Here is a 25,849-nt window from a genome sequence, read left to right on the forward strand (position 1 = left end):
CAACAAGTTCTGATTTCCAGAAAAGATACATCAATCCAGTGTATCAGGCATTTATTAGAACTCTTCTTTATGTTCTGTTGTGTACTAGATGCTAAGTAATACACCATATCAATAAAAAAACCCCAATATTTTCCTCTCCTATCGAAGCTGCTTGGAAGAACAGGAAATACATACCTGAAGCAGTTCAGTATCAGTCACTAAGAAGCATATTTTTAGTAAAATTATAAATCAGAAAATCACATGGAATAGTGATTCAGACAGTGGGAAAATCATTGTGTGCTGGAGGGGAGATTGAATGTCTTGTACGAGATGTGATGGAATCTTTAAGGATCAGTAGGAAGTGTAAAGGTAAAGAGGAGATGCAAGGGTACTTTTGACCCCCTAATTGCATATATCAAATATTTAGGAAGCCAGTACAGAAGCTGTTATAGAGAACCACGTGGAAGTGCCAAAGTGAGAATGTAGCAGAAAGGAGACAAACAAGAAATATTCCAAACAAAGTGTATCCATAGAGCAGCCACTGTGGAAAATAGTATGGAGGTTCCTTAAAAACTAAAAATAGAGTTACCATATGATCCAGCAATCCCACTCCCAGGCATATATCCGGAAAAGACAAAAGTTCTAATTTGAAAAGATACATGCACCCCAATGTTCATAGCAGCACTGTTCACAATAGCCAAGACATGGAAACAACCAAGTGTTCACTGACAGATGAATGGATAAAGAAGGTGTGGTATATATACACAATGGACTATTACTCAGCCATAAAAAAATAATGAAATAATGCCATTTGCAGCAACATGGATGGGTCTAGAGATTATTATACTAAGTGAAGTTAGAGAAAGGCAAATATTATATGATATCACTTATATGTGAAATCTAAAAAATAATACAAATGAACTTATTTGCAAAAGAGATGTAGAAAACAAACTTATGGTTACCAAAGGGGAAGGGGAGTGGGATAAATTGGCAACATGGGATTAACAGATGCATACTACCATATATAAAATAAACAACAAGGATTTACTGTATAGCACAGGGAACTACATTCAATATCTTGTAATAAACTATAATGAAAAAGAACAGGAAAAAAACCAAAGTATAGCTGTAGAATACCATCATTGATTGGATATGGGACATAATAAAATAGATATCATCAATGATAACCTTCGAATTAAAAGCCTAGGTCCTAGAAAAAGTTGAGATGAGAAATGATTTATTCTTCAGGTCAGAGTTATTTTCTTATAAATAACAGAATAAGTTAATAAACCACTTAAGAAACAGAAAAATATCAGGACAAAGAGGCCGGCCAAGGCTTTACACACTTTCTTTAAAAAGTAAATGAGATAAGAAATAAGAAAAAAATGAGAGCCTTTGAGAAAGGTTCCCCATAAGCCTACTCTTCCCTGTTGTCCTCTTCTCACTAAATTATACCACTCTTCACCCAGCTGCTCAAGTCAGTGACCTCTGAACTCTTCCCTTTTGCCCAGCCCACCAGCAAATCATGATGGCTCTTCTTCAACAGCTATTTAACCACTTCTTTCCTCTTCCATCATCCTACCCCAATCTAAGCCATCAGCATGTGTTATCTGAAATATTTCAATGCTATTGCAATGTTTTTTTAAATTTAATTAAATTAATTTATTTATTATATAGCAGGTTCTTATTAGTTATCTGTTTTATAGATATTAGTGTATATATGTCAATCCCAATCTCCCAGTTCATCCCACCACCACCTGCCCCCCTTGCTTTCCACCCTTGGTGTCCATACGTTTGTTCTCTACATCTGTGTCTCTGTTTCAGCCTTGCAAACTGGTTCCACCTGTATCATTTTTCTAGATTCCACATATATGCATTAATCTACTATATTTGTTTATCTCCTTCTGACTTACTTCACTCTGTATGACATTCTCTAAGTCCATCCACATCTCTACAAATGACCCAATTTCGTTCCTTTTAATGGCTGAGTAATATTCCACTGTATATATGTACCACATCTTCTTTATCCATTTGTCTGTCGATAGGCATTTAGGTTGTTTCCATGACCTGGCTATTGTAAATAGTGCTGCAATGAACATTGGCAAAGCTACAGTAATCAAGACAATATGGTAGTGCACAAAAACAGAAATATAGATCAATGGAACAGGACAGAAAGCCCAGAGCTAAACCCACACACTTATGGTCAACTAATCTATGACAAAGGAGGCAAGGATATACAATGGAGAAAAGACAGTCTCTTCAATAAGTGGTACTAGGAAAACTGGACAGCTACATGTAGAAGAATGAAATTAGAACACTCCCTAACACCATACACAAAAATAAACTCAAAATGGATTAAAGACATAAATGTAAGACCAGACACTATAAAACTCTTAAAGGAAAACATAGGAAGAACACTCTGACATAAATCACAGCAAGATCTTTTTTGACCCACCTCCTACAGCAATGGAAATAAAAACAAAAATAAACAAATGGGACCTAATGAAACTTAAAAGCTTTTGCACAGCAAAGGAAACTATAAACAAGATGAAAAGACAACCCTCAGATTGGGAGAAAATATTTGCAAACAAATCAACGGACAAAGGATTAATCTCCAAAATACATAAACAGCTCATGCAGCTCAATATTAAAAAAACAAACAATCCAATCCAAAAATGGGCAGAAGACCTAAATAGACATTTCTCCAAAGAAGACATACAGATGGCCAAGAAGCACATGAAAAGCTGTTCAACATCACTAATTATTAGAGAAATGCAAATCAAAACTACAATGAGGTATCACCTCACACCAGTTAGAATGGGCATCATCAGAAAACCTACAAACAACAACTGGAGAGGGTGTGGAGAAAAGGGAACCTTCTTGCACTGCTGGTGGGAATGTAAATTGATACAGCCACTATGGAGAACAGTATGGAGGTTCCTCAAAAAACTAAAAATAGAACTACCATATGACCCAGCAATCCCACTACTGGGCATATACCCAGAGAAAACCACAATTCAAAAAGACACATATTGCAATGTTTTAACAGTTAATCTCTCTGCTTCCACCTTTGTCCTCCCAACAGTCAATTGTCCACACAGCATAAATCAGATTCAAATATAAATTGGACCATGTCCTGTTTAAAATCTTCCCAGACCAGGATAAAATCTGAAAACTTTATCATAGGATTCATAAAGTAACCATTTAACTTCAAAGAGCACATGGTCTTCCTAAAAAGACTCACAGTAAAATATACTTAATGGATACATACATACTTGTAATGGATAAAAAACGAATTTCTTTTAATCTAGGTATAACCTCCTTTGACTTATCTGTAATCCAAAAATCCAACATTTTTATTCATCAGTCTCCCCAAAAGTCAACTGAAGCAAGCAACAGCAAAGAGTAATTTAGAGAGAAGATGATATAATAATTTATAACAAAAGAAACTAATTTTTTTTCAAATATCTGGCTAAGCTTACTTTGGTTGGTAGTATAAGAAATGAGCCTAAGTTTATAAAGTTAAAGTTTATAAAGTCTAAGTTTATAGAATGAAAATTTTCCTCTGAAGATTTCACTGTAACATACTTCATAAAATAAATACATTATATACAAATAAATTCAGATCTACAATTCTGGTAGAAAGAATTCTTGGTGAAAGTTCATAAAGGGGTCCAAGTAAAATCTGTCCCCATAACAGTATATTAGAAAGACTTACTAAACTGGCTTTTGATGGAACAAAGATTATAGATCAATGTTTAAAGAAACAGTTTGAATAAGATCTGTAGTTCGGTTAATACTGTACTAATATCAACTTGCTGGATTTGATAAAGTCTATGGTTATGTAAGATACCACCAGGGAATGCCAAGTCAAGGGTACATGGGAACCCTGTACTATTTTTGCAACTTCTTGTGAGTCTTAAATTATGTTACAAATTTTTAAAAGGTTAAAAAAAGAAATTATCCATAAAATGAATACACTGTGATAATTATATATCATTCATATAAACTCATTAAAGTACTCCTCATCAGGACTGATACTAAATAATTTTGTTTTTAACATGATTTCGTTTATAATATTTGCAGTATGTAGAACACAAACAATGGAATCAGACCAACTGTGGTAAAAATTCAGCCTCAGGAATTCTAGCTTTATGACCTTGGAAATTTTACTTACCTTCTCCAGCCTCAGTTTTTATATCTGTAAAATGAAGATAATAATACCTAACTTATAGCACTCAGAGATTTAAGTGAGATAATGTATATAAAATGCTTGGTAGATGCCTGACACAGGGTGAGCCCACATGATAAGAACTCAGTAAGTGGCAGCTAGTAAATTACTATCCTAGTTTTAATTAATAAAATTGAGTTTCTTTCAAAATAGCCTGTAGCTCAGATTCTGAATGAGGTTTTTAACACATTCTTATAAGAAAAATCCATTCATATGGCTCCTGCCAAATTCCAGCTTGCTAACCTGATAATAATGAAAGATTTTTATTGATCCCTGTTGGGAATGCCTCCCTCACAAATCCTTTTGGGGATCAGGAAAGCACTTCAAACTCAACATGACCAAATCTGAACTCATAACCATTTCCCAAAAATTTAGTCCTCCTCTAGTGAATGGTGCCACCATCCATCTACGTAAACCAGAACCAAGAAAGCACCTCACGCCCGATTCATCCAAGAGATCCTATCTCCTGTCTATACATCTGCCCACTTCTCTCCATTGCTACTTCAGCTCCTGACCACAAGTTACACTATCTCTTGCTTGTACCTCCTAAGTGATATCCCTAGATCCATTTTTGACTCCTCCTATAGTCTGCATTATAGCTAGAAAGATTTTTTTAAGATATAAAAATGTGATTATCGGTGCTACCTCCCACCCATACTATCCCCTTAGAAACCTAAAACAGCTGCACAATGTGCAGGAGGCCAAACACTAAAATTCTTGACATCACCAATGAATATGACCCTGACCTGTAACTACCCCTGGGAACCCTGTCATCATGGCTTGGTCTATTCTCTCTTTGTCAGCCATCCTGGCATTCTTTCAAGTCCCTCGTGTTCTCCATTCTTTCTCCCAGCACAGAATCACCTCTTGGGTCTCTGTTTCTCAATCACCTGTGCTGGGTCCTCCTCTATCCACTTCTAAAAAATTAGATGGGCCCCAATCTCATTTCCAGGCTCCAGTTTTCTCCTCTACCCATTGATAGTCTTCTTATCAATAACATCATCCACTTCCAGGATGACTCCCTGTCGTTGTCTCCCTGAGCCCTAAGTTATGTGTTAAATTACCTTCTTCACATCTCTACTTGGTGTCTCCAACTCAGAGCACATCCCTACTATCATCCACCCTGACAAGCCCGTTCCTCTCCCAGTCTCCCTATCTCAGTGCGTGCTTCCACCACCCACCAGGTTGGTCAATCAAAAACCTGAAGGACTCCCCTCACCTCAACATTCAATTCATGAGCAAGTCCAGACAGCATCATTTCTTCTCTCGATCTCCACTCCCTCCAGCCCTAGCCATTATGACTATTGACCTCAACTGACCTCCTGATAACCCAGCTTCTGCTCTTGTCTCCATGATCCGTCATCTACATAGCAGCCAGAGTGATTTTCAAAACCTAAATCAGACTCCACCAATTCCCCTGCATAAAACTTTTCAGTGATTTTCCCTTTGACTTCTCACACCTAAACAAGGTACCATGTGACTTGGCATCTGTCATGTCATGCAACTCTACCTACTGCTCACTCTGGTCCAGCTAGAGTGACCACCTTTCTGTTCCCCAAGCCCTAAAGGCCACCTCAGAGACACAGCTGGATGTCCGTCCTTCACTGAGAACTCTTGCCCATTCTCACCAAACAGGAGGATCCCTCTTACCATTCATATCTCAGCTTAAATTTCCCTTCTCCAGAAAGATCTTCCTTGTCCATTCAATATAAAAGGGTACACCTCATACCCCCCAACCCCTGCTATCTTGGATCATACCACCCTATTTATTTCCTTTTTTTTTTAAACATCTTTACTGGAGTATAATTGCTTTAAAATGGTGTGTTAGTTTCTGCTTTATAACAAAGTGAATCAGTTATACATATACATATGTCCCCATATCTCTTCCCTCTTGGGTCTCCCTCCCTCCCATCCTCCCTATCCCACCCCTCTATGTGGTCACAAAGCACCGAGCTGATCTCCCTGTGCTATGCGGCTGCTTCCCACTAGCTATCTATTTTACATTTGGTACTGTATATATGTCCATGTCACTCTCTCACTTTGTCCCAGCTTACCCTTCCCCCTCCCCATATCCTCAAGTCCATTCTCTAGTAGGTCTGTGTCTTTATTCCCGTCTTACCCCTAGGTTCTTCATGACCCTTTTTCTTTTTTTTTTAGATTCCATATATATGTGTTAGCATATGGTATTTGTTTTTCTCTTTCTGACTTACTTCACTCTGTATGACAGACTCTAGGTCCATCCACCTCACTACAAATAACTCAATTTTGTTTCTTGTTATGGCTGAGTAATATTCCATTGTATATATGTGCCACATCTTCTTTATCCATTCATCTGTTGATGGACACTTAGGCTGCTTCCATGTCCTGGCTATTGTAAATAGAGCTGCAATGAACATTTTGGTACATGACTCTTTTTGAATTATGGTTTTCTCAGGGTATATGCCTAGTAGTGGGATTGCTGGGTCATATGGTAGTTCTATTTTTAGAAGAAAAAGTAGCCTTATAGTCTTAATTTACTGTTTATTCCAAAAATGCAAGCTGAATTTTACTAAATGCATTTCTGTTTTGTATCAAACTGAACACGTTCTTAGTCTTTATATATTTTGTTTAGGTAAATTATATTAATTAATTATTTCATTTTGAACCATCCTTCTTTACTTGAATAAATCATACTCTTTTTTTAAAAAAATAAATTACTGGATTTCATTTGTTGCTGTTTTATTTAGGATATGACTTGGATGTTGCCTCAGTTTTCTTTTTTTTGAGTTACCTTTAGCAGCTGTTTTATAAATTACTTTATGCTTGCTTGCTAAAACAAATTGGAAAGCTTCACATATTTTCCTATGCTATGGAATAGATTGTACAACACAATAAATGTCTGATGACTAAATGAATGGCTAGAAAAACATGACATAAATTTACTTGAGTCAAATGTATTCTTGGGAATAAATTTGTGATAACTTTATGTCTTGCTGTTATTGGTTCTTTCAGTTTTATTCTTCTTTAGCCAATTATGATCAGTTATATTTCTTTTTTTAAGATTTATTCATTTATTTATTTACTTTTGGCTGCATTGGGTCTTTGTTGTTGTGCGTGGGCTTTCTCTAGTTGCGGTGAGTGGGGGCTCCTCTTCATTGCGGTGCATGGCCTTCTCATTGCGGTGGCTTCTCTTGTTGTGGAGCACGGGTTCTAGGCATGCGGGCTTCAGTAGTTGTGGCACATGGGCTCAGTAGTTGTGGCTCATGGGCTCTAGAACACAGGCTCAGTAGTTGTGGTGCATGGGCTTAGTTGCTCCGTGGCATGTGGGATCTTTCCAGACCAGGGCTCAAACCCATGTCCCCTGCATTGGCAGGTGGATTCTTAACCACTGCACCACCAGGGAAGTCCCAATCATTTATATTTCTATATATAATTTTTAAGTTTCAGAATGACACTATATAGATATACACATTTTTAGATTACAATTTTAACCTCTTTGATATCTATTATAGTTGAATCCCTATTTCTGAATTACATTTTGTTTTCCTTGTATGGTTAGTTATTAGAGATTAAACCAGTACCTCTAAAAAAAAATCAAGTCTATTAATTTCCTACTTTGTAATTCATCAATTTCTGCCTTTATCAGGTACGGATTGACTTCATTAGATTTGTTGGCTATTTTCTTTCTGATTTCTTACATTGACAACTTAGTTTATTTTGTACTTTCTTATTCAACAATGAAAGCATTTAATGTGATGACACGTATGGCCGTCTCTCATACAATACTCTCATTACTGTTATTTTCCAAGTAGTCTATTGATAAAGGTTTGATCTCCTCTTAGATACAAAAGTTATGTAGGAGAAGGTTTATCTTTTTTTTTCTTCCATCTTGCAAGAGATTAAGGTTGTTGGCCAAAATTTTGTTTTAATCTCCATGTTTATTTTATTGTGATTATTTTGTATCAATATATAATTTCTGTTTATTAAAATCTATTAAGGTTTTTAATTATATATATTTGAGTAAAGATATATTATACATATATACAAATTAAATTGCCTTTATTATATTGGTTATATTTCTTAATATTTTCTTTATAATTTTAATCTAAAGGTTAAAAACTGAAAGAGGTAAAAAATTACATTTTTGTTTCTGTTAATTTCCTCTCATATTTTTTACAGATTTACTTTATATATTTCTATATTATATTATCTGGTATAAAACTTTCTTTACTACTGGGATCTCACTGAAGATTGAAGTCTTTATTAATATAAAATGTATTTATTTTGATTTTTTACTTTTCTTGTGAATAATTTTGAAGTTCTTGCTTCCATTTTATTTTTATTTTAAGGATTCATTTCGTCCAATATTTAACTAAACATTTTTCTGAACTGGTTTGTTTTCCTCTGATAAAAAAAAAAGTTATGATTACATTTTTATTCATTACTAATTTTTTTCTATATAGGGTCATTTTTAACAAGCATATTTTCTTTTTATAATTGGCAGATTTATTCTTACTTTCTTACTTTTACTGTCATTTTGTACCTTTTTATTGTTTTAATTCTCTTACTATTTCATGGTCTTCTCTGTATTTCACCCTTTATTTTATAGTTTCTTTCATTCTTTTTTCTCTCTGGTGATTTGGAAGGTATATGTCCTATTTTAAATTCTGTTAGAATTAACTCATGTTTACATATTTACTTCCTATGGCTCTCTTATGCTCCATCTCCAGTTTCCTGTGGCTATAGTCCCCAATTTCAAACCTAGATTTTTATTTGAGAATTATAACCTGTGATGGTTAGTTTATCTGTCAACTTGGCTAGGCTATAGTAGCCAGGTATTCGATCAAACAGGAAGCTTAGTGTTGTTGTGAAGGTATTTTGCAAATGTGGTTAACATCTACAATCAGGTGACTTTAAGTGAATGATATGGCCCTCAATAATGTGGGTGGGCCTCATCAATCAGTTGGAAGACCTTAAAGCAAAATTGAAGTTTCCCTGAAAAAGAAGAAATTCTACTTCAAGATTACAGTATCAGATCTTGCTCAAGTCTTTGCACCGTGCCAGCCTGCCCTACAAAATTTTGAACTTATAGCTCTCCTAAGCATATGAGCTAATTCCTTGAAACATATCTCTTTATATATAATATATACTGTATATAATATATATACACACATACACATACATACACATATAACCTACTATTATATATATTTTATAGAAACAGAACCCTGACTAATACATTAACTTTCAGATTTGATGTAGTTTCTTTTATAAGAGCAATTAGAATTTCTTATTTTAATAACCATAGTTACAGTATTACATTTAACTTATTCCAATGCTTGCCTTTGGTATCTATGCTTTATCTACCTTTATACAATTCCTGAATTTTATTTGTATTCTTAAATTTTAGCCTCAGTTTAATCTCTTTATTATAACACATTTTTGAATTTTTTTCAGTTCTTGCAAAGCAAAAGAAATCTTTTGTTTGCATTCACATGTGAACAGCATTTTAGCAGGGTCTATGTTTACAAGCCAAGCCTTTGCTTATAATCTTTTTTCCCCTGAACATTTATAGATTTTGCACTGCTATCTTCCTACATTTGATGTTGTAGAAAATTCTAATGTTATCAAGCTTTATGTCCCTTTTTGTTTTTCTTTTACTTTTTCACTTTTTTTTCTTGTACTGTGAGGATATGTATCTATCATTATTCTCAATGCTATTCAAATTAAATAGAAATAATCCCAGGTCTGTTGTGTGTACTGTAGTTAAGTTTTAGTTATTCTTTGTGTTGTCATTATTCTGGACTCATTAAAAAGAGCAGTTATCAAAATGTGCTTGTATTTTCTGTTCTCTATTTCTAATACATTCTCTTTTATTATTTTTAGCTCTTGATTTTGTCTTCTTCATTCATGTAGACTCCATCAATTTCTTTATGTTGCCTGCTCACTTTGACGCAGTGGTGATTTCATTCTTTACTGCCTCCAATGCATTATTAAATTCTATTACTGCAATTTAATTTCTGTAAGATTCTTTATGTGCTTCATCTCACTCTTATTTCATTTCTATCTATCTCTTCACCAGCTATCATTTCAATTCAGACATTGTGGTCCCTCCTTATATTTCATCTATTATCTCATAGAATTCATATTTTTAAAGATTTATTGGCAGCAGAAAACATGTATGATCTAAAATTTACTCCTTAAATAAATTATATCCCCCTGCCTTTAGCTTGTTTTGTTCTTCTTCCATTATGTTACAGAGAATATTTTAAATTCCTTTTAGCCTTTTATTTTTCTATTTATTCATCCTTGAATTATGATCCTTAATCTAAAATTTAATTTCATATTGTAACAAAACCTCCAGCAGAAGCAAACCAAACCAAAAACTACATCCCTAAGTTACTCTCATTCCTTACCTCTCATTGCCTGAGGCAATGTCAGCCCCAAGATGTGTCCAGGATTTCTTAGGATAAGCACTATGAAGCTGAACTTTCCCAAACACCCCTGAAAATAAAAGGAGCAACAGTTAGATAGGAAAATCCTTCCAAGAAATTAAGGCCACATAAGCAAAACTCATTAGAGAGCTTATTGTGCAAGATACATGATATAGAAACTATATATGAAGATGTCCATCTTATCAGAAAAAGAACACTTAACATCTCACTTGGCTATGAAACATTTTTATTCTCTCAAAAGCTATAGAGAAATGAATGCTACACCACATCTAGTAATCCAAGAGCTGAGAAACAGACCACTCTAATGGTCTATTCCCAGCTAACTAGTTAGATTTCTACCAGTAAGTCACTCCAAACCATTTGCAATTCTGTTGGAAGTTAACTGGTTTTGATATTTTGTTACACAGTAGACTTTCCAAAGGCAAGGTAATTTTGTTTCCTGAGGAAAGAGATTTGCTGCTATTAGCTTTGTTTTCCATAGCTGGACCTCAGATATTTTTGTATTACAGATATCAAAGGATAAATCTCTAGCTCCTTTGTTCAAAATATAATTTATTTCAGACTCATAAATTAAAGTCTTACCAGGGACATGCTTGATGCAGTCCAGTTTTATTTCTTCAAGTCTTTCCTTTTACACATTTTATTGCCACTTAAAATCACATGAAGCAAAATTCCCCATATTCTAGTGGTCTAAACATGTTTTGAGCATGAACCCAAGCAGTAACAAAATTATGATCATGCACACCTAACATATGTCTATTTGTTTGTAGATAAATAACCATTCATACAAACGAATATATTCATACATGTTTGAATAAAAGTTCTAGTATTTTCTTCCTGCACCCAAATGGACTGATTGTCTTCATACTCCTGGATTAGTGCACCCCCATTTTATTGCAAATCACTAATGTTGAAATCTAAAGATTTCACAAATTTTAGCAGAAAATGTATAAGGGAAGTAAAAACCAATAAGGTACAAATAATATGCCTTGGGTTTTCATCCAATGTGAACTAAAAAAGCTCAGTTAATTAGAACCTAACCAAGTGTTTAAGTCAACATACATAATTTTACCATACTCTAATTCAGAAAAAATTCAGAAGATAATAAAACTAAAATAAGGATTAGTGGAAATGGAAAAAATACTCCCACTTTTAGGACATGACCTGGAATCAATCTTTCATAATAATAATATCATCATCATCATCAAAAAATTAATCACTATTAGCTAAGTAAGCTAGACAGGAGAGTAACATGGAATAATTTAGAGAAATTTCCAACTACAAAGATTTTAACAAAAAACAGTTTATTTCTCTTAATTTACCAGAAAGCAGATTTCTTGATCATTCCCAATCACCAAAGGTTAACTGTAAAATGACACCATTTCTTAGTTGTTTCAAGGAGATTATAATACTTGAAGAGATCAAAATGTTATTTACTTATGATATCACCAATTTTTAAGCATGCAGTGACAAACATTTCATTCCTTTTTCAATTTAGTATCAGAGAAATTTTTAGAAACACTTGCTTGGCAATACAGCTGGCACTGGGGATCAAGACAGGCACCCTCATATGCTCCTAACACAAAGTCTAGTTCAACACGGCACTCCCTGGAACAGAGTGGACACCACAGGCAAAAAGAGTCCATGCTCCTGTTGTGACCCATCTAGTTTGTCAATCTGAGAAAAGTAAAATATTCCTTAACCTCATATTCTTAAAAAGATAGAATAAATAGCATATATGAAAAATCATTTGAAAACAATAAAGCACTATCAAAGTATTATATGGCAATAGCTATACTTTATGAAACTAGGTTACCAAACTTCAAACTATCCTAACATTATTGTGTTTACTGAGTCACTGAAATCTTATAAAATTAGGATTACCATACAAAGAAAATTTTAAAATGCCAGAAATCTATAGAAAGCCTCTTATACCTTTCCCTTAAAAGTTAAGTTATTGTGTGGCCCTTACAAGTCCAGTCCTAGTTTCTGTGCTCTTCTGTGCTTTAAAAAAGGATTTGAGGGCTTCCCTGGTGGCGCAGTGGTTGAGAGTCTGCCTGCCGATGCAGGGGACATGGGTTCGTGACCCGGTCCGGGAAGATCCCACATGCCGCGGAGCAGCTGGGCCCGTGAGCCATGGCCACTGAGCCTGCGCGTCCGGAGCCTGTGCTCCGCACTGGGAGAGGCCACGGCAATGAGAGGCCCGCGTACCGCAAAAAAAAAAAAAAGGATTTGAATTGGGAGATTGGGATTAACATGTATACACTGATGTGTATAAAATGGATGACTAATAATAAATAAATAAATAAACAAATAAATAAACATTAAAAAAATAATAAAATAAAACAGGATTTGATATTGTGGCAGTATCAAAGGAAGAAACTGCCAACAGTAAATGTTTCTTACTAATCTATAGATCTACCAGTTTAAAAAATATATCAATAACCACATAGTATTTAAAGTTGATAACACAGACTCTTCATCCAGCCTTTAGTGTGTGACCAATCTGGATATGAATCTAAGTTCTGACAGTATAAAACTGTGTGGCTTTCTGCACATTGTTCATCATCTCTGAGTCTTAGTTTTGACATCTGTAAAATGTATACTCCTTACAGGAGAGCTGGTAAGTGAAATAATAAATTCTCTAGAAGAGTGTCTGGAATTTAGTAGGTGTTCTATGAATGGTACTTCCCTATCAGAAATACACACACATTTCATTTTTAATAAAAACTGCATTAGGGCTTCCCTGGTGGCGCAGTGGTTGAGAGTCCGCCTGCCGATGCAGGGGACACGGGTTCGTGCCCCAGTCTGGGAGGATCCCACATGCCGCGGAGCGGCTGGGCCTGTGAGCCATGGCCGCTGAGCGGGCGCGTCCGGAGCCTGTGCTCCGCAGCGGGAGAGGCCACAACAGTGAGAAGCCCGCGTACCACAAAAAAAAAAAAAAAAAAAAAAAAACCCCCAAAAAACTGCATTATACTCTTACCAATTGTTCCTGGATCAATACGAATTCCGATGAAACGGTCACAAAAGACTCCCTCTGAAGCTCTAAGGAGAATCAGAAGCTTTTTTTCTTTTTCTAAGGGATTTTCTAAAGTACCTGTTTGCAAGAAAAGTATATCATGTAAATTAATTTGAAATTTAAGGAGGGAGAGGGAAATTGTGATGTAATTTTGAGAATGCAAAGTAGATGCTATAAAGTAGACTAGATGGAGAAAAGCCAGTGTTCATAGATGGAAAAAGAAAAGGTGGAAAAGTGAGATGCAGTAAACTTCTCTGAGGGAGACTGGATTACTGTTCAGCAAATATTCACTCTTCTTAGGGCAGAGTATACTTTCCTGACCTACTAATATTGAGCCTGGACACATGACTTGTTTTGCCCAGTGAAATTCGGGTAGAAGTGACAGTAATGCCAGTTCCGAGTTGATGCTTTAAAATGCTTGGCAAGTTTCACCAGATCACTTGCAATAATGTTCCCTGCCATGAAAGGAGAATTCCTTAAATAACCTCTAGGGCCTGGATGAAGAGACGTACACAGCAGACCCTAATAGAACCCATGAGCTAGAACCAAGTCAAATCAAGTCTGGCATCAATATTTGTTGTTGTGAGCCACTGAGACTTGGTGATTCTTTGTTACACAACATTATTACAGCAAAACCTGATTGATACACTGTCTACAGCTGGATCCCCACATTGCTCTACATGTATTTTAGCATTAAATCTTCACAACACACCTGAGAAGTAAATATGATTCTTATCTCAGTGTTAAATATTCATACAGAATGAGGCTAAGGGGTTAAGGGACTCGTCCAAATTTATCCAACTAGTAAGTAACAGTCTGAATTTGAACAATGGTCTGTTTATGCTGTGTTTTATTAAACAAGTAATAGGTTATTATCTAAGCCTAAATTCTTTCAGCAATAAAAGGACACAACCTTCAAGGTGTGATACTCAAATAGCAGTTGGGAATTACTTTTGACCTTAATCTGTTGATGTAAACAGCAGACTTTGGTCACTTTCACAGTATGAGAAGAATTTGGGGAAATTACTAAAATTGTGTTTCTGAGTACGGAGCTAGCAAAGATTATTTTCTTCAGAAAATGTATCTTAGAGTACATAAAATATTACAAAGCATTAGATTTTTTAAGAAGCAACTAGTGAGAAGATTGTCTCCAAACTATATACTGGATCGGAGAAGTTGACAAAACACATCTGCTATCAAACATGCCTTTCCACTTAGAAATTCCTGAAAACATAACCCAAAATGAGGTTGCCAAATACGGTACAATGAAGTAAATGGAAACCTAAAATTGCCTGGTTGTGCTTTTGGCTAAGTGATCTTTCAGGGGCATAAAATCATTTTCCCCAGTTGGCACCCCATATATATACCTGGTTAGCCAAAGTCTCGGTGTGAGTTTCCAGCTTGCTACATACCTAGCTCTATAGTTCAGCCGGCACAGCCATTGGTCTACAGGGACTGTTGAAAGTAAGACTCAGAGGGGTAAGTAAATTTCCCTGGAGTCACACAGTAGGCCAACGGGCATGCAAGGATCGGACCCTGCAGCGTGTGCTTTCCCAATAAAACGCTAAGGTACACAGTGGCTCCACGTAGGTAACGCCAATCCTCAGCTGAGTGACTAACACATCTTCTTAGCCAAAACAAAGATGTGAGAGAGCAGAAAGAAGGGATGTGGGGAGGAGGAGGAGAAAACGTGCGTGGTATAGCTCTTATCTGGCCAGTAAGCCATTTTCCAACTGTGATTTCATTTATTTCACGGAGGGTAGTTTAGATTCTTGGGGGAAAATGGTCTAGCACTAAACAGATACCAGAGAGAAAAAAAGTAGGACAGTTTTTGCCCTAGAGAAATGTACGCAGAGTCCCACGAAAAGAGTTCAGTGTTCCTCTAAAATCAGAGATTAAATCAATTATGCAACCCAAAACGGCAGCACATGTGGAGCTTTCACAGAAAGTCTGGGCAAAATTAGTCAGCCTGCCGTGATCTTTTGGTATCTGAAATGACCAGAGTTTGTATTCTTTTTTGTGATGTGGGGGAAGGGAAAGATGGAGAAGAGGGACGGAGCAGAAAGAAGGCAAGAGTGACCTAAGAGAAGGAAATAGATACTATTTTAACATGAAAATGCAGTGCTTCTCAAATGTGTGAAAGCTGGTAAATGGAAAGCCTTAAAGTCTGAACTCCTCATTTTATTCTCAAATCTAGCACTCAAAGAAAGGTGAGGTGGTCTCACCAGCTTGGGCTTTGTCCCTAAATGAGAGGAGCCACCGCTAAGAGAAGGCTCAGGGGATCATGCAGTTCTTCTCTGATTTTCCTTTTTAAAGCTGCTTCAAGCTGCTGTAAACTGTAACAAAAGGCATTTTCAACCTGGATGAATGCAGATACTCACAATGGAGGGGAAATCCTTGTCGTCATGCTGCCGAGACAAGCCAGGTGTTTTTGCATATATGATTTCATTTAATTCTCACAACCCTGTGAAGGATATTGTTGAGGCTCTCACAAGGAAACGGAGACAGAGAGAGGTTAAAGAACCTGTCAGAAATTACACAGCTAAAAAGTGGGGAAGCTGGGCTTAGACTTAAAAGTCCCATCCGAGGACACATGGACGTAGCGGAATAGGAAAGAAGTAAACGGAAGTTGTCACAACTTAGGATGATGGTGGGCAACGGAGGGGAAACAGAATACGTTCCAGATGCTAAAATCACCTGGGGAGATGGAAGGAAAATAAGTTCTGGTATATAAAAGATAACGGTTATAATGATTTGAGGAATATGGTACAAATGGATTCCATGAACTTCAAAGGTAAGAAAAAGGTTAAAGGACTTTATACGATTTTATTAACTGAACTTCTTTGATGGAATTAAATATAAACCTAGTCTACATTTAAGTCCACTCTTTTAGCACGACTCCCCACAGCTTGTGACTAAGCCAGCCCACCCTGAATTATTTACCTCTACCCTCCTCTGTGTCCGTGAGATTCCCCAGGCTTTTATATGCCTACTTTCATCCTGTCTAACTCCTAATCATCCCTCAAAACTTGGCTCCACTATAATTTATTTCTAAAAGCCTCCTATGACCTAGAGCTAGATGCCCCCTTTTGTGCATAAAAATGTCCGCACCTCTTGCTGCACTAAGTCTTCTTCAAGGAACTTGTCCTAAAGAAATAGTATAGAACACGGGCAAGGGTTAATGCTCAAAGTTCTCCACTGCAGTGCTACCTATTTACAATAGCGGACATTGGAAAACTCTTTGAAATAGCAAATGATTGGGAACAGCTTTGTGCATTTAGAACCCCTTCCTTCTCTACCACCTGCGCCCCAGTTTCCTTGTCACGCTTGAGAGCTGAGCCACCTAAACCGAGTCCCCAAACAAGAGCAAACCCAGCTCAGAGGCCACCTCCTCTGGGAGCCTTCCTTGTCAACTATGTCTGTGTTAAGTAGCCCGCTGTGGGCTACGACACAGGCCATGCTTTACCTCAGTGCTTCAAGACTGTAATGTAAGTGTCTTTTATCAGACTGCCTCCTCTTTACAACACACTCCCTGAGAGAAGGAGCTGTGTCTTTCCAGCAAAGTTCACACCTATTTTATCCCCCAAATGGTGAACTCCGTAATTTTAACCAATCCTCTTGCAGAAAACAATTAGAAATAAAGAGGGATACTCCACAGTAAAAAAGACACTGATGTGGGCTTCTCTGGTGGTGCAGTGGTTGAGAGTCCGCCTGCCGATGCAGGGGACACGGGTTCGTGCCCCGGTCCGGGAAGATCCCGCATGCCGCGGAGCAGCTGGGCCCGTGAGCCATGGCCGCTGAGCCTGCGCTTCCGGAGCCTGGGCTCCGCAACGGGAGAGGCCACAACAGTGAGGCCCGCGTACCACAAAAAAAAAAAAAAAAAAAGACACCAATGTTATAAGAATAGTAAGTATGTATGTGCCTAGCATCATAGCTTCAGAATAAAGCAAAAATGAGCAGATATACCAAAAATAACAGTGGCAAATTAAATAAACAGGAAAATAGTAAGGATGCAACAGTTTTGACTAATATAATTAGCAAATAACATAATATGTGTAGATGCAAAACTAGACTCACAAAGAATACATATTCTTTTCAAGCTTGCATAAAACATTCACAAATATTGGTCATATGATGACCCTAAAGCAAATTTAGCAAACTTAAAAGAATTAAAACCATATCACATATACTCGCCTACCATAGTTCAATCAAAATGTACAATTCATCTTGGGAAAGGTCTATAAAATGAATTGTATTAAATAAAGGTTTTCCAATTATCTAGAGATACCATTAAGAGAGTGAAAAAGCAAGCTACAGAGTGGGCAAAGGTATTTGTAACACATATAACCAACAAAAGGTACATTCCAGTATGACCCAGCAATCCCACTACTGGGCATATACCCTGAGAAAACCATAATTCAAAAAGAGTTATGTACCAAAATGTTCATTGCAGCTCTATTTACAATAGCCAGGACATGGAAGCAGCCTAAGTGTCCATCAACAGATGAATGGATAAAGAAGATGTGGCACATATATACAATGGAATATTACTCAGCCATAACAAGAAACAAAATTGAGTTATTTGTAGTGAGGTGGATGGACCTAGAGTCTGTCATACAGAGTGAAGTAAGTCAGAAAGAGAAAGACAAATACCGTATGCTAACACAAATATATGGAATCTAAGGGGAAAAAAATGTCATGAAGAACCTAGGGGTAAGACGGGAATAAAGACACAGACCTACTAGAGAATGGACTTGAGGATATGGGGAGGGGGAAGGGTAAGCTGTGACAAAGTAAGAGAGTGGCATGGACATATATACACTTCCAAACATAAAATAGATAGCTAGTGGGGAGCAGCCGCATAGCACAGGGAGATCAGCTCGGTGCTTTGTGACCACCTAGAGGGGTGGGATAGGGAGGATGGGAGGGAGGCTTAAGAGGGAGGGGATATGGGGACCTATGTATGCATATAGGTGATTCACTTTGGTGTACAACAGAAACTAACACAGTATTGTGAAGCAGTTATACTCCAATAAAGATCTATTAAAAAAAGGGGGGGGGGCAAGAGGACAGCTACTTCACAAAACAAGATACCAAATAGAAAATAAAAATTTTTTAAGTGCTCAAATCACATTAAAAATTAGAGATATGCAAATTAAAACAACCATGAGATCCCACTACATACCAACTAGAATGGATTCTTATTTAGTTGAACTTGTACTGTTTACTTTGCAAACTTTTCTCAACGTGTGTCTTATTTCGTAATAAACTATTATGTTTCAGGACACTCATCAATACGTACTTGTTCATCAATAGAATGGAAACTGATCAAAATTATATTTGTATTTCTGCTTCTCTAACTCATTAAATTCTTTTACAGCTTTAATGAGGTATAACTGATGCATTAAAAAACTGCATATATTTAATAAATATTGACCAAAATTTTAGACTCATCTCCCTAATAAACGTTTTGTCGGGTCCTGTTCACTGAATCCAAAACAACAAATTGTGTTTCTAAATAATCTGTATTTCCCTCCAAGTTAACCTTGAAATTCCATAAATATCATGATTGCCCATAAATGATAGGTTAAGAAATTACCCCCAATATCAATTTTACACATTTTCTCCTGCCCTAGAACTAAGTTATACATTGATGACTTTGGAAGCTGAGCTTCCAACTGAAGCATGACTATTATTCTCATGTCTTGCTGTAGCTATTTTCTTCAGAGTAGAGCCTCCAGAACATTCTGGACAAATAGTGATAAATCAATTAAATTGTGAAGCCTGTTTTATCCTGAATTAGCTTTTAATTCCCAGTGTATACTTGACCCACTTAGCCCTAAAACACCCCTCCTCAACAAAATCAATCCCATGTGAAAAAAACCAAAATGGAAGGTGGAAGGGCTTTCAGCCCAATGAAATAAGACATGGTTATAAGAATAACCTAGACATTATCAAATGATAATCATCAGCCCCTCAGAGAGTGATTTTATTCAAGCTGACAAATTTCCATCATTGATGAGGAGGGCTCTCAATTTATTAACAGTTGATAGAAATTAAAATAAAAGTTAATATATAACATATTCATTCACATATTTGCAACATGTATAAAAACCCTTATAATTTCATAAATAAGACTGAGCTAATTTACTTCTGTAAGCCTCAGTTTCTGCCACTTCATATAAAATAGGCACAGTAAAAGCATCCATTCTTAATTAGGCTTAAATAATTTAGTACATGTTAAAGATACATGGCAGGGTCTGCATATAATACATCCTCTTAAAAATGTTGGCTCTTGTAGTAATAACAGTGTAAACAGTAGTGGTAGTAACAACAGAGAAATGAAACATTTTAAAATCAATGTTTAAATTTGGAAATTAAGAGAAAGAAGGCAAGCTGTTCCTAGCAAGTAATGTCCTATCCCTAAGGTACTAGAAACTAGACATTTCAAAGGTAAACATATTAGGTGATCACTTACTTGAATGTCCAGACCAAGGAACTGCAGGAAACACAATTAAATTCCTCTTAAACTCAAATACTCTCATAAGAGTTTTCTAACCAAGAAAATAAAGTATTCATTCATTCATTCATTCACTTGTTTGCTTAAAATTATCTAGCTTTTCCATGAAAAAATAATTAATTAATATTTAACAATTTTTATTTATTATATAATTAACTATTTAATCATTTTAAAATAATTAATAAATTTCTAAGGAATTTTATGTTATTGTGATAGAAGTTCAAGTGTCCAAAATATAGTTTGGGAAATGCTGATTTAGAAAATATTAAAATATTAAAGTAAAATGATTACTACAATTGTGTTTAGTAGAGACAAACCCAGCAAGATAGAAGGATTATTTCTTGTATCTGTGTTTTGCTTAAAAATACATATACATTTAAGAATAATGTGATACATGGGCCAGCTTCTCAATCTTTCTTAACCAAACTTTTACAGTATTTACTTCACTTGCCTTCTCTCTGGTTTCCCCCAATCCATCCACCCTTTCTTTACTTAGGATAAAGGTCAAGCTCCTTAATGTGACCCATGATGCTCTGCTTTCTCTGATTCTCAGCTCTATCTCACAAACCATTCTCTCTCTTGCTAACAAAGCTTCAGTTACACTGGCCTTACTTTAGTTCCACAAATGTTCCAGCTTCCCAATTTTGGGGACTTCAACATGCTATTTCCATTTTCTGAAATGCTCTCTGGACATGACTTGCATCTCCAGCTTCCACTCCATTCTTTCTTCATCTTCCCTGCCCTCTCCCCGAATCTTTCGCTTTCTCACACAGGGTGAGCAGAAGGTCTTTAGTAAAATAATATACCCATGTTGTACTATAAGAGGAGAGCAATATTTGCAGGAAAAAACTCTTGTTTTTAAAATGTGTCTGTGTGTTTATTTTGTAGGTGCTACACTCTAAAGACCCTAAGAGGCCTTAGTCAGTTAACATGAAGGTTTGAGAGGTCTCACAGTTGCCCTCCTAGAACTGTACTAGAGCCAGGAGTTTCCCTGGACTTGACCACAGAGAGCACTGACTGGATGGAGAGGATCCTGGGGATAGGGCAGAGGGAAAAAAAGGGAAGACGAGATGAGATGAGAGCAAAAAGGGACCCTGGCACCCATCTGATGCTGTCTCTGTATGGAGTTAATTTAACGGAAAAAATTTAAAAATGTTTCACACCAAAAAAAAAAAAAAGAATAATGTGATATTTGTCAGAGAACTAATATCCATCTGAAAACAAACAGATATTTCTATGCTTGATCTAACTTTGAAATATGTATTATTTAACTGTTGGCTACCAATCTTCTGAGCAACTCACAGAAGTGGAGTTTAGTGCTTCCTGAACCTGTAAAGAACAAAGGTTTTATGTTTTTGCCCTTAGAGTTAAGTATGATATTTAAAAATCACATCCCTTTGATTTCACCTTTTTATTAACTAGTAGTTTGATTAGAGAATGGTCAGTATAAACAGGAACTGATTTGTTGACTGATGATCTATATTAGCTAACTTATAAACCATCTACTTTACAGATACCTATGTACACTTATATTTACACATTAAATTTGTGGTTAATTTGTATGATTTTTTAATCATAAACTTGAAAGAATATATTTTTGTTTGGTTTGTTTTTTTCACTTAATATATTATTTTTAAACAAACATCACCACAAGATTCTCTCTGGCTACTCAATGAGTCTGACTACTGGGTATTGTGTCTTTAAGCTGGAGGATATGTTTTAATCTACACTTTTCTCTGGTTTGTCTCCTTCTTATTACTTAATCATCCAATGAGCCTTACAGAACTGTCAGTTTGGAAGGCAATAAACTGTGTATGGATTTTTCTTCTTCTTTAGGATTGAGAAAGTCCCAATCATGCAAGCAATGAAAGAAACTTCCATACACCTAGTACTTCATTTCCTGACAATCAAAGTCATGGGCTAATGATGACCTTAGGCTCCTGGCTACAAATGTGAGACAGGGCTGACAAATACACATCACTGGCTCTGCAAAACAATATGTGACAAGTTTAGGATAAAAACCCAGTTCCTAGCATAATTACTGAGTGACTAGGCAGTGCATCACGTGACTTGGCTCTGACAGGCTGAAGGAAAAAATACACTGCTGAGTCCGAAGGGACTCTGAAATGTGGGGCATGTGTTGTTTACTTAGGGATCAAGGAGACTTCTGTTAAGTTTTAAAGACACACATATATGATTACTGATTATCCCTTTCTGAAATCCTCCTACAAACTATCACAAGAGAATTTTCCATTTGCAATTTTAAAAGTATGCATAATATTAAAACACTTTAATTGAGTTGCACATTTGGATCAATGACATGCTAATATCACTGATATCTAAGATAACAAAGGACACATATTAAAGCATGGAAATGATGTCTCAACTAAAAAAGGACACTGGTGAAAAGGATAAGTTCAGACAGCTATCCCTGTGCAAAGAAATACAAACATTTAAAACACTCAATGAACCAATGTTTATTGCACAGGCTCTGATTCAGGCATTTTTATTAGTTTTCCTCTCCTAGACAGAATAAAATTTAGATTTGTACAAGATCATCAATTTTTTCAATGTGTTTTTAGCCCCTGTTTATTTCTTTCATATAGGGAGGGGGTAAACATTGTGGTCATTTATACATTAACACTGTAAGCCCTTCCTCACAGATGTTGACATTTAGGTGTCAGTAGACTGGATGTATTACAAGAAAAAGGCATTGAGCTGAAAGACAGACTTAGATGTGTCCATTCACTTATCAATAAACTAATCAGTCACACAGCACATTATCAGAAGCCTACTATGCACAAGGTACTAGGGTTACAAAATTCTGTAAAGAAGCCTATCATCTAATACAGAGAAGACATTCACGAAAACATACTATTTCATAATAGTAAAATGAATGCAGTAATGACAATATGAATGAAAGAATGGACCAGGAGAAAAGATACACTGAAACCTACTGAATGGAAAATGCCCATAGTAAAGGTAGTCCTTGGGCAAAGGCTTGAAGGACAAATATTTGAAGTGACTAAAATAACCTCTAATCCTGGTCCTGATCTTTATGAGCTATGAGACCTTGGAACCAATCAATAATGTCTTTGGATCTCAGTTCCATTATCCATACAATGATACAGATGATTCACATAATCTCTGAGGTCTGAGATATCACAGTTATAAATCCACTATTAAGGAATTTTCCAGAAGTTGTATAATGACTCACTAAACTAGATTTATAATCCAGATTTCTAGAGTTCCCATATTCATGAAGGTCCTAAACTAATTTCTGTCTTCTTAAAGTCATATGCATGAGATTATCAAAAAGTAGCAATTTTCAGCACAATTTGGACTCACTTGCATTCTTTGTTGCTTTAGAAAACAACCCTGCATAGCTTAAAATCCATCCTACACTTTGAAACTCATGCCTACTTGTCACTAGTCTCCAGCTACCATGGCAGCCTTTCTGCCTCACAACTATGTAAAGCACATGCCTGGCTCTGCCTCAGGACTTCTGCACCAGCTCTTCCTTCTGTCTGAAACCCTCTTGTTCAAATCTTTGTGAGTCTAGCTCTTTCTTGGCTCTATGGTCTGTAGTCACACTGATTCTTCAGAAAGGTGTTTACTGACTACCTAATCTATGGTGCCAACACCTCTCTTCAGCTCACTCTTCCATTTAGTTTTCTTCAGAGCATGTACTGCCATCTAAAATTATCTTCTCCATTTATTTTACTATTTCATTGTCTATTTCTCCAACAAAAGAGTGCACGTAGGAATCTTACCTGTCTTGCTCACTGCTGAATACTCAAGTCCCAGGAAGAATGCTTGGCACTGAGTTGGCATTCAATGAAAGAGAAAGTGAGGGAAGTGGGGAGGAAGGGGATGGAGACAGGGGCAAATCTATTTTCTCCTTAATATCTTCTGTTTTGCTCCATTTTATCATCGAAAAGAAAGTTTGTTACTCATGAAAGCATAGTAAGGTTTGATGATATCACTCTTAAAATAGACAACGGTTCATTTTCAAACATGAGATTGAATCTGTTCAATTGTACTTAAGGCTATATTTTAAGCCAAAAAATGAAGTTGTTAAAGTATAGATAAATGGCATTAAACTTATTAGCAGTTACTATCTTTCAGGTATTGTGTCGAATTTTTTTCTTTGTTCAAGAACCTACTGTATAGTACAGGGAACTCTACTCAATGATCGGTGGTGACCTAAATGGGAAGGAAATCTAAAAAAGAGTGGATATACGTATACGTATGACTGATTCACTTTGCTGTGCAGCAGAAACTAACACAACATTGTAAAGCAACTATACTCCAATAAGAATTAATTTTATGTAAAATAGATAGTTAGTGGGAAGCAGCTGCATAGCACAGGGAGATCAGCTCATGCTTTGTGACCACCTAGAGGGGTAGGATAGGGAGGGTGGGAGGGAGATGCAAGAGGGTGGGGATATGGGGATATATGTATACGTATAGCTGATTCACTTTGTTATACAGCCGCAACTAACACAACAATGTAAAGCAATTATACTCCAATAAAGATGTTTTTTAAAAAAGCCTAAACAAAAAAAAAAGAATTTAAAAAAAAACATGCAAAGTAACATTTGCTATCAAAACTATATTTGACAGACATTATATTAAAAAAAAAGAATAAGATGGACAATTTCCTTTCCTGCTTTCTTTATTCTCTCCACTGTATCTCATACTACTAACCACTCCCTCTTTCTTGCAAATTTCTTCCTTTGTTTCAAGACATTATCTTCTTTTTCTTTTTTTTTTTTTTAATAGTTGTTAAGCAGTTTAAATTTTATTGACCTCCTGGTGTTTTCTGTTTGTTTGTTTGTTTGTTTTGTGGTACATGGGCCTCTCACTGTTGTGGCCTCTCCCGTTGCGGAGCACAGGCTCTGGACGCGCAGGCTCAGTGGCCATGGCTCACGGGCCCAGCCGCTCCGCGGCATGTGGGATCTTCCTGGACCGGGGCACGAACCCGCGTCCCCTGCATCAGCAGGCGGACTCTCAACCACTGCACCACCAGGGAAGCCCGACCTCTTGGTTTTTTTTAAAAAGTTAAATTTAAGGTCACACCTGTAAGTTCGATGCACTATATACAGATCGTGCAGAGTATGACTATGAAATTAGTCCATGCCGAAAAAGATTTACTAGGGTACAGAATCATTTTCATAAATACATATAGAAGTCTTGTGAAGACAGAAGAGGACTGACTCTTCAGGTTTTCTGAGACACTTTTCAAAGTGATTAAAGGCACAAAATGTGCACTACTGTGAATACATACATGTGCCTCTAATACAGCCTATCAAAGATTTGGCTTCATGACTTACAAAACTAAATGTACTGAAATGAGATTCTGCTTCTTAGCTGAAAAACCAAAGAACCTATAAACATCATGTAGATAATTACTCCAAAATATGGAGATACAAATACAAGCACTTTATTTGAAAAAGCAGACACAAAAGATAGGTGTAAATTCAAAGTGTTTAAATGCTTCCATTTTGAATAAGTCAGATAAGAACCTATACAAGTTTGTTCCCAGAAGCTAATGCATCAATCACTAGTCTCCACTAAGGAAAATGAATTCTAAAAATTAACATGGTTTTCAATAATTCAAATTTCACTATTTATATAAAAACCTAGAGAGACCAATAATAATA

General features: G+C 36.2%; 1 protein-coding gene across 1 annotated transcript in view; it reads right to left on the bottom strand.

Annotated features, from left to right (window-relative positions):
- PKHD1 (PKHD1 ciliary IPT domain containing fibrocystin/polyductin) overlaps positions 1 to 25,849 on the bottom strand; it is a gene marked incomplete at its 3' end in the record, with an annotated part of 433,165 nt that overhangs the window by 121,971 nt on the left and 285,345 nt on the right. Inside the window, exons 54-55 of the mRNA XM_082637162.1 lie at positions 13,628 to 13,741; positions 10,606 to 10,693 (exon numbers count right to left, since the gene is read on the bottom strand). Of these exons, the coding sequence (XP_082493288.1) occupies positions 10,606 to 10,693; positions 13,628 to 13,741 (202 nt within the window). The remainder of the gene's footprint in view (positions 1 to 10,605; positions 10,694 to 13,627; positions 13,742 to 25,849) is intronic.

This window comes from Mesoplodon mirus, assembly GCF_964341445.2.
Source record: "Mesoplodon mirus genome assembly, chromosome: 12".
NCBI lineage: Eukaryota > Metazoa > Chordata > Mammalia > Artiodactyla > Ziphiidae > Mesoplodon > Mesoplodon mirus.